At 43.1% G+C, this 16,264-nt stretch overlaps 1 protein-coding gene across 3 annotated transcripts in view; it reads right to left on the minus strand.

The window, feature by feature from the left end:
• The window catches only part of stag1a (STAG1 cohesin complex component a), a 246,933-nt gene that overhangs the window by 33,239 nt on the left and 197,430 nt on the right, over positions 1-16,264 (minus strand). For all 3 annotated transcript variants that reach the window (XM_068042016.1, XM_068042017.1, XM_068042018.1), the window contains 2 exons: positions 12,880-12,953; positions 11,572-11,695 (listed from right to left, as the gene is read on the minus strand). In XM_068042016.1, coding sequence (XP_067898117.1) covers positions 11,572-11,695; positions 12,880-12,953 — 198 coding nt within the window. The remainder of the gene's footprint in view (positions 1-11,571; positions 11,696-12,879; positions 12,954-16,264) is intronic.

Below are 16,264 nucleotides of genomic sequence, written 5' to 3' on the forward strand. Positions count from 1 at the left end.
AACGATCAGATCCCAAATCCAAAGCTGATCAAACCCAACAGTTTCAATTCAGAACTCAGCAAGAACAAGGGCCTGGAGAAAATCTCAGACACCTCACAGGGGCTAAAAAACATTTATTACACACTATCACTTATAGAGAGAAAGATCATCAAGGTGCTGGAACCTGTCTGGTTAAAGCCACATGTTGCAGAAACAGCAGTTTATAGCTTGTACATGCAGGAGGACTTGCCACAAGCAGTAATGGAAATTTGCATTTCACCAACAACCACATGTTTATTGAGACGCACATTCCCAGAGTATTGTACGCAGGAAACTGTATGCAGGAAAATGCAAAAGGATGTTGATGACTTAACGGTAGTAGTAACTATAGATTTCAGACTATTTCTATTTAAAATGCACAATTATTGACAAAATCTTTCATCCATGACCAGGAATCCCAAGTGTTCCCCCACTTGTGCATAAACCAAATCAGAATTCACCTGAAAATCTTGAGAATGAGGGATCCTTTATATCCTGAAGTGGTGTAACTCACTGGTGGGAAACACTTAATTAACCACTAATTTGCAATTTTAATTAAGCTTGTAAGAGATAAATTCTAGTTAAGTATAACTGGAAAATCTTTGCTTTTGCAAAAGTGTTGAAAAACAGGCTAACTTTATTTAGTATTCATACTTCAATAGTGATCACGTTAACTCAAGTACTGAAGAGATTTTGCATCATGCAAAACACTATCTTCTATGACGGAATATCTATAAGAAATATTTCTTGGATTTTTAGAGAAAATTTGTAAAATGTATGGAGGAGAGGCAGTTTATAAATTAGCTTATTTATTCCAAGTAAAATAACATTTTATTTTGTTCCAGGATGTTACTAAAAGCAAAAGCTCAAATGCATATGTAACTAGATTTGAACAGGGATTGTCAAAGTATATCAAGAGTAGGAAGTTAATGCAAAACAATGATCACCACCAACATTTTTTAAAAACCTGTTACATGCAAGAATTGTTGAACAGGTTAAGTAGAGTTGTAACCAGCCAGATATTAATCAATATGACAATATGCAAATGTTAAATCTGTTTTTTAAAAAAAAAAATGCTCCTTGCTCTCAAATAAAAACTGAAGAGGAAATAATAATGCTGAAATTGTAAACAGAAAAATACTGTTAACTTGAGAAGGAAAGTACAACAGACAACACAACTTTAATTGCAAAAGTGCTAAATTCAGTTTGCTTACCCACTGTTTTTTTTCAGGTTTGCACTCGCTGCTGTTCAATATTCAGTGTATTAACACCTAATCTGTACTAATGCTTTGTCTTTCAACACACCATTAACATATTGTTTGCCTTTGCTCCATGACCTTTTGGTCAGCTATGTGGCCTGGTCCAATCTAGACCTCCTTTGTTATCTCTTGCCCCACCCTCACCTCACTTGCTTATAACCTGTGAGTTTTCTAATATTTGTCAGTTCCGAAGAAGGGTCACTGACCCGAAACGTTAACTCTGCTTCTCTTTTCACAGATGCTGCCAGACCTGCTGAGTGGTTCCAGCATTTCTTGTTTTTATTTATGATAAATTAAATATTTGACTTTCATAACAATCTAATTCACAGAGGAGCCAAACTTCTTCATAGAATCAATTGAACAAGTTTAAAATGTAGCTGCATTCTTTCAACTCTACAGCGAAGAGGTTAATCAACTCATTGCTGAACTATCTTGTTAAAAAATAGTATTTCGAATCATTTAAAGCTTACTAAAAGTCTTCTGTACATCAACACCATTTGGAATGGAAACCGAAGATCTATTTTCCGTCTACACCAAATATATTCAGCCAGGTTAGGTGAATACAGTCCACAGGAAATAAGAGCAGGAGTAGGCCATTCGGCCCCTTGAACCTGCTCCGCCATTCAACTAGATCATGGCTGATCTTCTAAATCAATGCCATTTTCCCGCATTATCTCCATATCTCTTGATATCTTTAATATCTAGAAATCTATCTTTAATTTGCAGATGACATGAAAATTGGTGGCGTCGTAAATAGTGAGGAGGAAAGCCTTAGATTACAGGGCGATATAGGTGGGCTGGTAAAATGGGCAGAGCAGTGGCAAATGGAATTTAATCCTGGGAAGTGAGAGCTGATGCATTTTGGGAGGACTAACAAGGCAAGGGAATATACAATGGGTGGTAGGACCCCAAGAAGTACAGAGGGTCAGAGGAACCTTGGTGTACTTGTCCATAGATCATTGAAGGCAGCAGCACAGGTAGATAAGGTGGATGGAAAGCATATGGAATACTTGCCTTTATTAGCCGAGGCATAGAATATAAGAGCAGGGAGGTTATGATGGAGCTGTATAAAACGCTAGTTAGGCCACAGCTGCAGCACTGTGTACAGTTCTGGTCGCCACACTATAAGAAGAATGTGATTGCACTGGAGAGGGTGCAGAGAAGATTCATCAGGATGTTGTCTGGACTGGGGCATTTCAGTTAGAGACTGGATGGGCGAGGGTTATTTTCCTTAGAGCGGAGAAGGCTGAGGGGAGACCTGATAGAGGTATACAAAATTACAAGGGGCAACCTTTTCCGTTCGCGGAGGTGTCAATAACCAGGGGGCATAGATTAAAGGTAAGGGGCAGGAGATTTAGAGGGGATCTGAGGAAATATATTTTCACCCAGAGGATGGTTGGAATCTGGAACTGCCTGAAGGGGTGGTAGAGGCAGGAACCCTCACAACATTTAAGAAGTATTTAATGAGTGCTTGAAATTAACTAGCATACAAGGCTATGGGCTAAGTGCTGGAAAATGGGATTAGAATAGATAGGTGCTTGATGGCCAGCACGGACACGATGGGCCAAAGGGCCTGTTTCTGTGCTTTATAACTCTATGACTCTTTAACATACTCAATGGCTGAGCCTTCACAGCCCTCTGGGGTAGAGAATTCTGAAGATTCACAACCCTCTGAGTGAAGAAATTTCTCATCTCCTAAATGATTGACTTCTTATCCTGAGACGTGGCCCCGTGTTCTAGATTCCCCAGGCAGGGGAAACAATCTCTCAGTCTCTACCCTGTCAAGCCTCTTCTGAATCTTGTATGTTTCAATTGAGATTACCTGACGTTCTTCTAAAGTCCAGAGAAGATCGGCCCAATTTGTAGAGTCACTTATGGCACAGGAGAAGGCCATTCGGCCCATCAAGTCCATGCCAGCTCTCCACAGAGCGATGCAATCAATCCCATTTCCCGACTCGTTTCCCATAGCCCTGCAAGTCTATTTCTCTCAGGTGGCCATCTAACTTCCTCTTGAAGTCACAGGGCAATCCCACCATCCAGAAATCAGTCTGGTGAACCTTTGTTGCACTCCCTCTATGGCAAGTATATCCTTCCTTAGGTAAGGGGACCAAAACTGTACACAATACTCTAGGTGCGGTCTCAACAAGGCTCTATACAATTGCAACAAGACTTCTTTATCCCTGTACACAAATCCTTTTGCAATAAAGGCCAACATACTAGGGGCCTTCCTAACTGCTTGCTGCACGTGCAAGTTAGCTTTCAGTGGCTTATGATCAAGGACACCCGGGTCCCTTTGGACATCAACACTTCCCAATCTCTTATCATTTAAGAAATACTCTGCATTTCTGTTTTTCCTACCAAAGTGGATAACTTCACATTTTTCCACATTATATTCCATCTGCCATGTTCTTGCCCACTCACTTAGCCTGTCGAAAATCCCCTTGATGCCTCTTTGCATCCTCCTCACAACTCACATTCCTACCTAGTTTTGTGTCATCAGCAAACTTGGAAATATTACATTTGTTCCCCACATCCAAATCATTGACATAGATTATGAATAGCTGGGACCCAAGCACTGATCCTTGTGGTACCCCACTAGTCACAGCCTGCCAACTTAAAAATGACCTGTTCACCCGAATTCTCTGTTGTCTGTCCGTTAACCCATTCTCAACCTATACCAATACATGATACCCAATCCTATGTCCTCTAATTTTGCTTACTAACCTCGTGTGTGGGACCTTATCGAAAGCCTTCTGAAAATCCAAATACACCACATCCACTGGTTCCCCCTCATCTATTCTGCTAATTACATCCTCAACAAACTCCACAGGTCATGATTTCCCTTTCATAAATCCATGTTGACTTTGCCCAATTCTACCATTATTTTCTAAGTTTTTCTAAAAGTATTTGTTTAGTTACACTGCCATTTCCTTATTACCATTATAAATTCCCCCATCTCTGCCTGTATTAGGCCCACATTTGTCTTTGCTAACCTTTCCCTTTTTACATACCTAAAGAAGCTTTTAAAGTCTGTTTTTATGTTTCTTTTTAGTTTACTTTCATATTCTATTTTCCATTTCCTTATCAGTTTCTTTACCAGTTGCAAACTCTTCAAATAGTAAAATATATAATCTGGTGAACAAGTAATCATTTCTCCTCAATTGCGGAGCTGTTCCTTTATATTGGAAAATTGTACGTTACTGCACTATTTGAGGAAGGTGAGGGGAAAACCAAGGTATTATTGACCAGTTAGCCTAACATCTGCTGTCAGGAAATTACTGGTGTTTATAATTAAGGATGGAGTGACTGAATGCCTTGAAAAGTTTCAGTTGATCAGACACAGTCAGCATGGATTTATAAAGTGTAGGTCAGCCTTCATAAAATTCAGTCAGGTTTGTGAAGCGGTGATTAAAGTAATTGACAGGGCAAGGTCTAGAGATGTTATTTATGTGGACTTCCGGAAGGCATTTGATAAAGTCCCCCATAAGAGACTGTTAGCGAAAGTCGAAGCTCGTGGAATTGAGAGCAAATTATTAAACTGTCAGGAGATTGGCTGAGTGGAAGGAGAAAGAGAGTAGTGATATAAAAGCAAAATACTGCGGATGCTGGAAATCTGAAACAAAAACAAGAAATGCTGGAGTCACTCAGCAGGTCTGGCAGCATCTGTGGACAGAGAAGCAGAGTTAACGTTTCGGGTCAGTGACCCTTCTTCGGAGAGTAGTGATAATGGGCAGTACTCTAATTGGCAGGATGTGACAAGTAACTGCTCAAGGATCTGCTTTAGGGCCTCAAATATTCACGACTTCAATGATATGATAGAGGGCCACACATTCAAGTTTGACGATGTCACACAGATAGATGGCTTGGAAGTGTGGATAGAGCATAAAATTACAAAGTCATATTGATAGATAAGCGAATGGGAAAAACTGTGGCAAATGGATTTCAATATTGGCAAATGCAAGGTTATCCACTGGACTAAAAGTGATGGAATGTAGCGTCGACAGTGCTATCAAGCGGCACTTGCTTAGCAATAACCTGCTCACTGATGCTCAGTTTGTGTTCCGTCAGGGCCACTCAGCTCCTGACCCATTACAGCCTTGGTTCAAACATGGACAAAAGAACTGAACTCAAGAGGTGAGGTAAGAACAACTGCCCTTGACATCAAGGCAGCATTTGACAGAGTCAATGGGAATCAGGGGGAAAACTCTCCACTGGTTGGAGTCATACCGAGTGCAAAGGAAGATGGTTGCGATTGTTGGAGGACAATCATCTGAGCTCCAGGACATCACTGCAGGAGTTCCTCAGGGTAGTGTCCTCGGCCCAACCATCTTCAGCTGCTTTATCAATGACCTTCGTTCAATCATAAGGTCAGAAGTGGCGATGTTCGCTGATGATTGCACAATGTTCATCACCATTCATGACTCCTCAGATACTGAAGCAATCCATGTAGAAATGGAGCAAGACCTGTACAATATTCAGGCTTGGGCTGATAAGTGGCAAGTAATAGTTGCGTCACACAAGTGCCAGGTAATGACCATCTCCAGCAAGACAGAATCTAACCATCTCTCCTTGATATTCAATGGCATTATGATCGCTGAATCCCCACTATCAACATCCTGGGGGATACCATTGACCAGAAACTGAACTGGAAGAGCCATATAAATACTGTGGCTACAAGAACAGGTCAGAGGCTAGGAATCCTGCAGTGAGTAACTCACTTCCTGACTCCCCAAAGCCTGTCCACCATCTAAAAGACACAAGTCAGAAGTGTGATGGAATACTCTTCACTTGCTTGGAAGGGTCTTCTTTGGCCTCCTGGTCTCGAGAGACAATGGGTAAGCGCCTGGAGGTGGTCAGTGGTGTATGGAGCAGCGCCTGGAGTGGCTATAAAGGCCAATTCTAGAGTGACAGGCTCTTCCACAGGTGCTGCAGAAAAATTTGTTTGTCGGGGCTGTTACATAGTTGGCTCTCTCCTTGCGCCTCTGTCTTTTTTCCTGCCAACTGCTAAGTCTCTTCGACTCGCCACACTTTAGCCCCACCTTTATGGCTGCCCGCCAGCTCTGGCGAACGCTGGCAACTGACTCCCACGACTTGTGATCAATGTCACAGGACTTCATGTTGCGTTTGCAGACGTCTTTAAAGCGGAGACATAGACGGCCGGTGGGTCTGTGGAAGGGTGCAGCTCCAACAACTCACAAGAAGCTCGACACCATCCAGGACAAAGCAGCCCGCTTGATTGGCACCCCATTCACAAACATTCATTCCCTCCACCCCAAACGCACAGTGGTAGCAGTGTGTATCATCCCCTACAAGATGCACTGCAGCAACACACCAAGGCTCCTTCGACAGCATCTTCCAAGCCCGTGACCTCTACCACCTAAAAGGACAAGGGCAGAAAATGCATGGGAACACCGCCACCTGCAAGTTTCCCTTCAAGCCACACACCATCCTGACTTGGAACTATATCGCCGTTCCTTCACTGTCACTGGGTCAAAATCCTGGAACTCCCTTTCTAACAGCACTATGGTGTACCTACCCCACATGGACTGCAGCGGTTCAAGAAGGCAGCTCACCACCTCCTCCTCAAGGGCAATTAGGGATGGGCAATAAATGCTGGCCTAGCCAGCGACGCTCACATCCCATGAACGAATAAATAAAAGAATAGATCAGAACACTTCCTAAATGGTGAAAAGCTGGAAGCAATGGAGGCCCAAAGAGATTTTGGGGTCCATGTACATAGATCATTGGAATGCATGGACATGTTCAAAAAATAATCTAAAAGGCTAACGGAATCCTGGCCTTTATATCTAGTGGACTCGAATACAAGTAGTTCAAAGTCATACTGGGGTCATACAAAGCCCTGGTTAGACCACACCTGGAGTACTGTGTTCAGTTCTGGGCACCCCACCTTAAGAAAGGATATATTGATCTTAGATGGAGTGCAGTGTAGATTTACTGCAATCATACTTAGACTCCAAACGTTCAATTACAATTTCCCCCATGGCTGGCACTGTTGTTCAGCAGGGAGGGACAAAGCGCAGAAGAGCAATAGTTATAGGGGACTCTATAGTCAGGGGAACAGATAGGCGCTTCTGTGGACATGAAAGAGACTCCAGAATGGTATGTTGCCTCCCTGGTGCCAGGGTCAAGGATGTCTCTGAACGGACAGGGGGCATTCTGAAGGGGGAGGGTGAACAGCCAGACGTTGTGGTACACATCGGTACCAATGACATAGGCAGGAAGAGTGACGAGGTCCTGCAGGGGGAGTTTAGGGAGTTAGGTAGAAAGTTAAAAGACAGGACCTCTAGGGTTGTAATCTCGGGATTACTCCCTGCGCCACGTGCCAGTGAGGCTAGAAGTAGAAAGATAGTGCAGCTAAACACGTGGCTGAACAGCTGGTGTAGAAGGGTGGGTTTCAGATATCTGGACCATTGGGATCTCTTCAGGGACAGGTGGGACCTGTAGGAGGAGGACGGGTTGCATCTAAACTGGACGGGCACAAATATCCTGGCTGCGGGGTTTGCTAGCGTCACTCGGGAGGGTTTAATCTAGTGTGGGAGGGTGGTGGGAACCAGAGCAGTAGGACAGCAAGTAAAATAAATGAGGGGAACTAATAAATAAGGCCAGTAAGACAAAGAGGAAGAGCAGGCAGGGAGATGTTGCGGAGCACAGCAGGACTGGTGGTCTGAAGTGCATTTGTTTCAATGCGAGAAGTATAACAGGTAAGGCAGATGAACTTAGAGCTTGCATTAGTACTTGGAACCATGATATTGTTGCTATTACAGAAACTTGGTTGAGGGAAGGACAGGATTGGCAGCTAAATGTTCCAGGATTTAGAAGCTTCAGGCGGGATAGAGGGGGATGTAAAAGGGGTGGGGGAGTTGCATTATTTTTTTAAGGAGAATATCACAGCTGTACTGTGGAAGGACACCTCGGAGGGGTCGTGCAGCGAGGCAATATGGGTGGAGTTCAGGAATAGGAAGGGTGCAGTCACGATGTTGGGGGTTTTCTACAGGCCTCCCAACAGCCAGCGGGAGGTAGAGGAGCAGATATGTAGACAAACTTTGGAAAGATGTAAAGGTAACAGGGTTGTAGTGGTGGGTGATTTTAACTTCCCCTATATTGACTGGGACTCACTTAGTGCTAGGGGCTTAGATGGGGCAGAATTTGTAAGGAGCATCCAGGAGGGCTTCTTGAAACAAGATGTAGATAGTCCAACTAGGGATGGGGCCGTACTGGACCTGGTATTGGGGAATGAGCCTGGCCAGGTGGTCGAAGTTTCAGTAGGGGAGCATTTCGGGAACAGTGACCATAATTCCATAAACTTTAAGGTACTTGTGTATAAGGGTAAGAGTAGTCCTCGGGTGAAGGTGCTAAATTGGGGGAAGGCTAATTATAACAATATTAGGCAGGAACTGAAGAATTTAGATTGGGGGCGGCTGTTTGAGGGTAAATCAACATCTGACATGTGGGAGTCTTTCAAATGTCAGTTGATTAGAATCTAGGACTGGCATGTTCCTGTGAGGAAGGAGGATAAGTTTGGCAAGTTTTGGGAAGCTTGGATAACGCAGGATATTGTGAGCCTAGTCAAAAAGAAAAAGGAAGCATTCGTAAGGGCTGGAAGGCTGGGAACAGATGAAGCCCTTGAGGGATATAAAGAAAGTAGGAAGGAACTTAAGCAAGGAGTCAGGAGGGCTAAAAGGGGTCATGAAAAGTCATTGGCAAACAGGATTAAGGATAATCCCAAGGCTTTTCATACATATATAAAAAGAGCAAGAGGGTAACTAGGGAAAGGGTTGGCCCGCTCAAGGACAGAGAAGGGAATCTATGTGTGGAGCCAGAGGAAATGGGCAAGGTACTAAATGAGTACTTTGCATCAGAATTCACCAAAGAGAAGGACTTGGTGGATGATGAGCCTAGGGAAGGGAGTGCAGATAGTCTCAGTCATCTCATTATCAAAAAGGAGGTGGTGTTGGGTGTCTTGCAAAGCATTAAGGTAGATAAGTCCCCAGGACCTGATGGGATCTACCCCAGAATACTAAGGGAGGCAAGGGAAGAAATTGCTGGGGCCTTGACAGAAATCTTTGTATCCTCATTGGCTACAGGTGAGGTCCCAGAGGACTGGAGAATAGCCAATGTTGTTCCTTTGTTTAAGAAGGGTAGCAAGGATAATCCAGGAAATTATAGGCCGGTGAGCCTTACATCAGTGGTAGGGAAATTATTAGAGAGGATTCTTCGGTACAGGGTTTACTCCCATCTGGAAACAAACAAACTTATTGGCGAGAGGCAGCATGGTTTTGTGAAGGGGAGGTCATGTCTCACTAACTTGATTGAGTTTTTTGAGGAAGTGACAAAGATGATTGATGAAGGAAGGGCAGTGGATGTTATCTATATGGACTTCAGTAAGCCTTTGACAAGGTCCCTCACGGCAGACTGGTACAAAAGGTGAAATCACACGGGATCAGAGGTGAGCTGGCAAGGTGGATACAGAACTGGCTCTGTCATAGAAGACAGAGGGTAGCAGTGGAAGGGTGCTTTTCTGAATGGAGGGATGTAACTAGTGGTGTTCCGCAGGGATCAGTGCTGGGACCTTTGCTCTTTGTAGTATTATATAAATGATTTGGAGGAAAATGTAGCTGGTCTGATTAGTAAGTTTGCGGACGACACAAAGGTTGGTGGAGTTGCGGATAGTGATGAGGATACAGATAGTGATAGTGTCAGAGGATACAGCAGGATATAGATCGGTTGGAGACTTGGGCGGAGAAATGGCAGATGGAGTTTAATCCGGACAAATGTGAGGTAATCCATTTTGGAAGATCTAATGCAGGTGGTAAGTATACAGTAAATGGCAGAACCCTTAGGAGTATTGACAGGCAGAGAAATCTGGGCGTACAGGTCCACAGGTCACTGAAAGTAGCAACGCAGGTGGATAAGGTAGTCAAGAAGGCATATGGCATGCTTGCCTTCATCGGTCGGGGCATAGAGTATAAAAATTGGCAAGTCATGCTGCAGCTGTACAGAACTTTAGTTAGGCCACACTTAGAATATTGTGTGCAATTCTGGTCGCCACACTACCAGAAGGAAGTGGAGGCTTTGGAGAGGGTACAGAAGGGGTTTACCAGGATGTTGCCTGGTCTGGAGGGCATTAGCTATGAGGAGAGGTTGGATAAACTCGGATTGTTTTCACTGGAACGACGGAGGTGGAGGGGTGACATGATAGAGGTTCACAAAGTTATGAGCGGCATGGACAGAGTGGATAGTCAGAAGCTTTTTCCCAGGGTGGAAGAGTCAGTTACTAGAGGACATAGGTTTAAGGTGAGAGGGGCAAAGTTTAGAGGGGATGTGCGAGGCAAGTTCTTTACACAGAGGGTGGTGAGTGCCTGAAACTTGCTGCCGGGGGAGGTGGTGGAAGCAGCTATGATAATGACATTTAAGAGACATCTTGACAAATACATGAATAGGATGGGAATAGAGGGATACGGTCCCCAGAAGTGCAGAAGGTTTTAGTTTAGGCAGGCATCAAGATCGGCGCAGGCTTGGAAGGCCGAATGGCCTGTTCCTGTGCTGTACTGTTCTTTGTACAAGGAGGGATTACATAAACTATGGTTGCATTCCAAGGAATTTAGATGATTTAAGGGTGATTTAGATCAAAGCTTTCAAGATATTAAGGGGAACTGATAGGGTAGATAGCAACTATTTTCTCTGGTTGGGACTTTTGGACTAGGGGGCATAACCTAAAAATTAGAGCCAGTCTTTCAGGAGTCAAGTTAGGAAACACTTATACACACAAAGGGTGATAAGATGCATGGAACTCTTCTGCAAACAGCAGCTGATGCTGGGTCAATCATTAATTTTAAATCCGAGATAGATTGATTTCTGTTAACCAAAGGATAAAGGGCAAAGGCAGGTATATGGAGTTTGGTTCAAAGATCAGGTATGATCTATTTGAAAGGCGAACAGGCTCAAGGGGCTAAATGACCTACTCCTGTCTACCCAAGTTACACAGTTTTTTGCATTAACGCCAAGATACATAAAAAAATTGAAGTTTTGCACATTTAAGTATTAACTGGTCATCACATGAATGCAGTCCCTTTTGTCACCATGCCCCTAATGTGTTTTGTAACCAATACCACTAAATGCTAACATGAGTGCTGGGTGAACTCAGCTGCCAACGTTGAAGCAGTATTTCCTGAGCATGGTTCAATGCATGGGCACCTAAGAGGCACTAACAGAACAGCACTACAAAGCTTCCCTTCCTACACCCCAAAATATAATTAAGAATGACGATCCTCACCCGGTCATGTAGTGTCCATCCAACATACTTTAAATAACTGTCATTGAGGAAGGCATCACTGTAACTCTTCATCCACACACCAATTTCTTCAATACAGATGGCTCGGATCTCCGAAATTGCATCACTAGGAAACAGTATAATCCAATCTTAAACTCTCAGACTTTCTATTCCACGTTTTTCCTGAAAGTTTATCCAGTTGTTCTAAAAGATATTTTTAACCTGTCATATGTAAAAATAACTATAAAAAAGACAATGTTGATCAAGTAGTTGATTATTCTTAGAACTATACTCATTCTCTAGGATTAAACAATAAATTTGCTTGAAATTCCTTATTTACAAAGCAGTAATTGGTTGTAAATCTACCATGACTGTTTTAACTGTGAATATGTACCAATCAGCAACAAAAACTTGTATTTACTTAATACCATTAACGTAATAAAATGTCCCAAGATGCTTCACAGAGGCAGTACAAAACAAATAGATCGACACCGAGCCACATAAGGAGATATTAGGGCAGATGACCAAAATCTTCGTCAAAGAGGTCGGTTTTCAGGAGTGTCTTGAAGGAGTAAAGACAGGGAGAAAGGCAAAGAGGTTTAGGGAGGGAATTCCGGCGTTTAGAGCTGTGGCAGCTGAAGACATGGCCACTGATGGTGGAGCAATTAAAATTGGGGATACTCAAGAGGCCGGAATTGGAGAAGCACAGATATCTCGGAGGGTTGTGGGGTTGGAGGATATTTGAGAGAGAGAGAAAGGGACCAGGCCATGAAAGTAAAGCAAGGATGAGCATTTTTTTTTGATTGAGGCACTGTTTAACTGAGAGCCAGTTTAGATCAGTAAGCACAGGGGTGATGGGCGACTGGAATTTGAAAAACGAGCTGGGACCTGGACAGCAGCATTTTGGATGACCTGAAGTTTACAGAGGGTTAAATATGGAAGGCCAGTCAAGAGTGTATTAGAATAGTCAAGTCTGGAAGTAACAAAGACATGGATGAGGGTTTCAGCAGCAGAAGAGGTGAGATGGGGCAGAGGCAGACCATGTCATGGAGACAGAAATAAGCAGTCTTAATGACAGCGCAGTTATGTAGTTGAAAGCTCATCTCGGGGTCAAATATAATGGAGCTTGCGAACAATCTGGTTCAGCCTTAGACAGTTGCCAGGGATTAGAGTTTGTGGCTGGGACAGAAGATGATGGCTACAGTCTTCCCAAGATTTAATTGGAGATCATGACAATACAATAACTGATAACTGCAACACAATTTATGCCAAATTATTTCTCAACCCAGTTTTGCAGAACTTATCACTTACCGATATCTGTGCACAAATATACCCTTAAAAACAGAGTTCATCATGTTTTCTATCTCATCTTGATTCTCCTGAAGCTGAGACATAAAAAATGCATTGAACAATCAAACAAATGAACTACACGATATCTATTAGAACAGAAATAAGTATTCACAGTTTAGAACATAGCTCAACAAACTGCAACTATAAAAATGAAGTCAAAAGGTAAAGAATTATTTGGAATGTACTGTGAATTGTAATATGCACAAGGTAAAAGCAAGTGGTTAATGCAAAACCTCTGCCAAGCACAGTTTTCTCCACCAGCTTCATCAGGAAAACTATCTGAATTAGTAAAGTGTGAGGAATTGCTTTTATTGTATATTAAGGGCAAGCTAATAAACTATGTAAATCAAGTTACATATTTCCAACTGTTATCAAGAGAATCATCAGATGCAATCATTTACCACACAGGAAACTCAGGATGTTTATGATAGTTATTTGAATGAGGCACACCTGAACTGCTTTGAAATCATTCCAATTACAATACATATGGTTAGAGGAATTTTTACTTTGGTTTTGCTTTTGTAGCAGGTGACAAGTTTCATGACAGAATAATAGTCAAAATGCTCTATATATTTTGATACACAGTGATGTATTCCTTTGTTGAAGAATTAATTACACTGTCATCATGGCAATATTATTGAATTATCTGCCGGTAATTAGCAAAAATCAACAGTGACATCAACAAATTTTTCATTCACTGCCGGGGAAGAGAAAGATACATTTATGTTGACCTTGTTGAAACTTCAAATGTTTCCTTTTCCTTGCTCATCAAGGTGAGGGATACTAGTCTTGAGAACAGAACATCTTGCATTTCAGTCACCCAGTGTCAGCATCAAGCACTCCCAGCTCAGTTACAGTGCAGCTAAATGCCAAGTAAAGTCCTCTCTTCTACTCTACTCTAACATCTCATTCCCAATCACAGAAGAGGTGCCCTTGCTGCATGCGGGTGGTGTTTACCCATTTTCCACAGCAGCCACCCTGTATCCCTCATACATGTCCATTCGTGCTGAATTCAAGGCTATTTTGTCCTACAGGCCGATGAGGAAGTGGATTGAATCTTTCCAAGCTCATTTCATATCGGACGGTTACAAACAACAGAGGACTCTTTCACCGACCTGAAGCGTTAACTCTGTTTCTCTCTCCATAGATGCTGCCTGACCTGCGGAGTATTGCCAGCAATTTTTTGTTTTTGTTTAAGGACAATGTGTATTTGGAAAGCACTGACTTGGACTTTAAGATCCCATGGGATGGTCATTCTGCCCAGGACCAAAGTTGTGGGATCAGGCAGCCTCACTCACTGCCTGACCCAGGACTCCTATCCCACCACCCACCCCCTCTCCCCCGGGCTGTCCCGGCAGTTGGCTGCCACTCCAGCTTCATTTACACTCAACACCTATATTTTCTGCCAGCGCTCCTCCAGCTGTACAAGTGACACTCAACTCCTGGTGGATGGATGGAGGAGAAAATAGACGGAGCATGTGATTCACAACTGACTTCCTGACTTCTACTACCAAGTCAATAAACAGCTAAGATCTGCTTTTCCCATATGGATTACTCCAGTTATTGGGACGGCTCACCCAATGTAACCTCCACAATTAATGCACGTTAAAAAATGTTTCTCCAACGTAATGAATGCATTAATCATAGAAGTTAACTGCGATTAACTGAAAGTCCTAATTCTCGTGCTACAATTATCATTCCTGACTTTAATTGAGTTATTTCATATGCTTCAGGAATTATGCTTTATTAATATTTTCATTGACATATTCTCCAAATATTGAAATTGTTAAAAGCGTTAGTTGTAAAACTGCAACAATCTGTCTACTGCCTTCAAGTCAAGTATGTCATTCAGAGTTTTGCCTTGCAGAAAGAAATTCCTGATGACATGTGGGCTTTAAAGGATAATTCTATCAGCTGCCATCTTTCAGTAGCCTCTGTTAACTGATCACATCCAATAAATTAGATTTTATGCAAGTAAATTCATTAATGTGTTTCCCCACTGGGGTTTAAACAGCAAAATTGAAGGTGATATATCCCTCTGCAGCCTCCAAGTAAACACTTGCCACTAAAAAGCTGTTGTGGACAGCTAATTAAGTGAAGTTAGATCTTCATAACTGTTGCAACTGCCTTCTTTCTCCTCTTTCAGCTTTGACTTTATACATTAATGGGACGTGGGCGTCATTGGCAAGGGCAGCATTATTTACCCTCAAGAAGGTGGTGATGAGCTGCCTTCTTGAACCACTGCAGTCCATGTGGTGAAGGTACTCCCACAGTGCTGTTAGGTAGGGAGTTCCAAGATTTTGACCCAGTGACAATGAAGGAATGGCAATGTATTTCCAAGTCAGGATGATGTGTGACTTGGAGGCGAACTTACAGATGGTGGTGTTCACTTGCGCCTCTGCCCATGTCCTTCTAAGTGGTAGAGGTTGCAGATGTGGGAGGTGCTCTTGAAGGAGCCTTGGTGAATTGCTGCAGTGCACCATGTAGACAGTACACACTGCAGCCACACTGGGCTGGTGGTGGAGAGAGAGAATGCTTGAAGTGGTGGATGGGGTATCAATCAAGCGGGCTGTTTTTCCCTGGATGGTGTTGAGCTTCTTCAGAACTGTTGCAGCCGCACTCATCCAGGCAAGTGAAGAGCATTCTAACACACTCCTGCCTTCTAGATGGTAGAACAGCTTTGGGAGTGAAGAGTTGAGTTACTCTCCGCAGAATACCCAGCTTCTGACCTATTCTTGTAGCCACAGTATTCATGCAACTGGTCCACTTAATCTTATAGTCAATGATAACCCCCTAGATATTGCTGGTGGGGGATTCGGCGACGGTAATGCTGTTGAATGCCAAGGAAACATGGCTGGAATCTCTCTTGGAGATAATCACTGCCTGGCACCTTTGTGGCGCAAATGTTATTTGCCACTTATCAGTCCAAGTCTGAATGTTGTCCAGGTCTTGCTGCATGCAAACATTATCTAAGGAGATGCGAATGGGACTAACACTGTGCAATCATCAGTGAACATCCCCATTTCTGTTCTTATGATGGAGGGAATGTCATTGATGAAGCAGTTGAGAATGGTTGGGCCTTGGACACTACCCTGAGGAACCCCTGCAACAATGTCCTGAAGCTGAGACGATTGGCCTCCAACAATTACAACCATCTTCCTTCGTGCTAGGTAGAATTTCAGCCAGTAGAGAGTTTTGCCCCCACCCCACCAATTCCCATTGATTGCAATTTTACTTGGACTCCTTGATGCCACACTCAGTCAAATGTTGCCTTGATGTCGAGGGCAATCATGACCTCACCTCTGGAATTCAGCCATGTTTGGATCACGGCCATAATGAGGTCCGG

This window comes from Heterodontus francisci, chromosome 11 (assembly GCF_036365525.1).
Source record: "Heterodontus francisci isolate sHetFra1 chromosome 11, sHetFra1.hap1, whole genome shotgun sequence".
NCBI lineage: Eukaryota > Metazoa > Chordata > Chondrichthyes > Heterodontiformes > Heterodontidae > Heterodontus > Heterodontus francisci.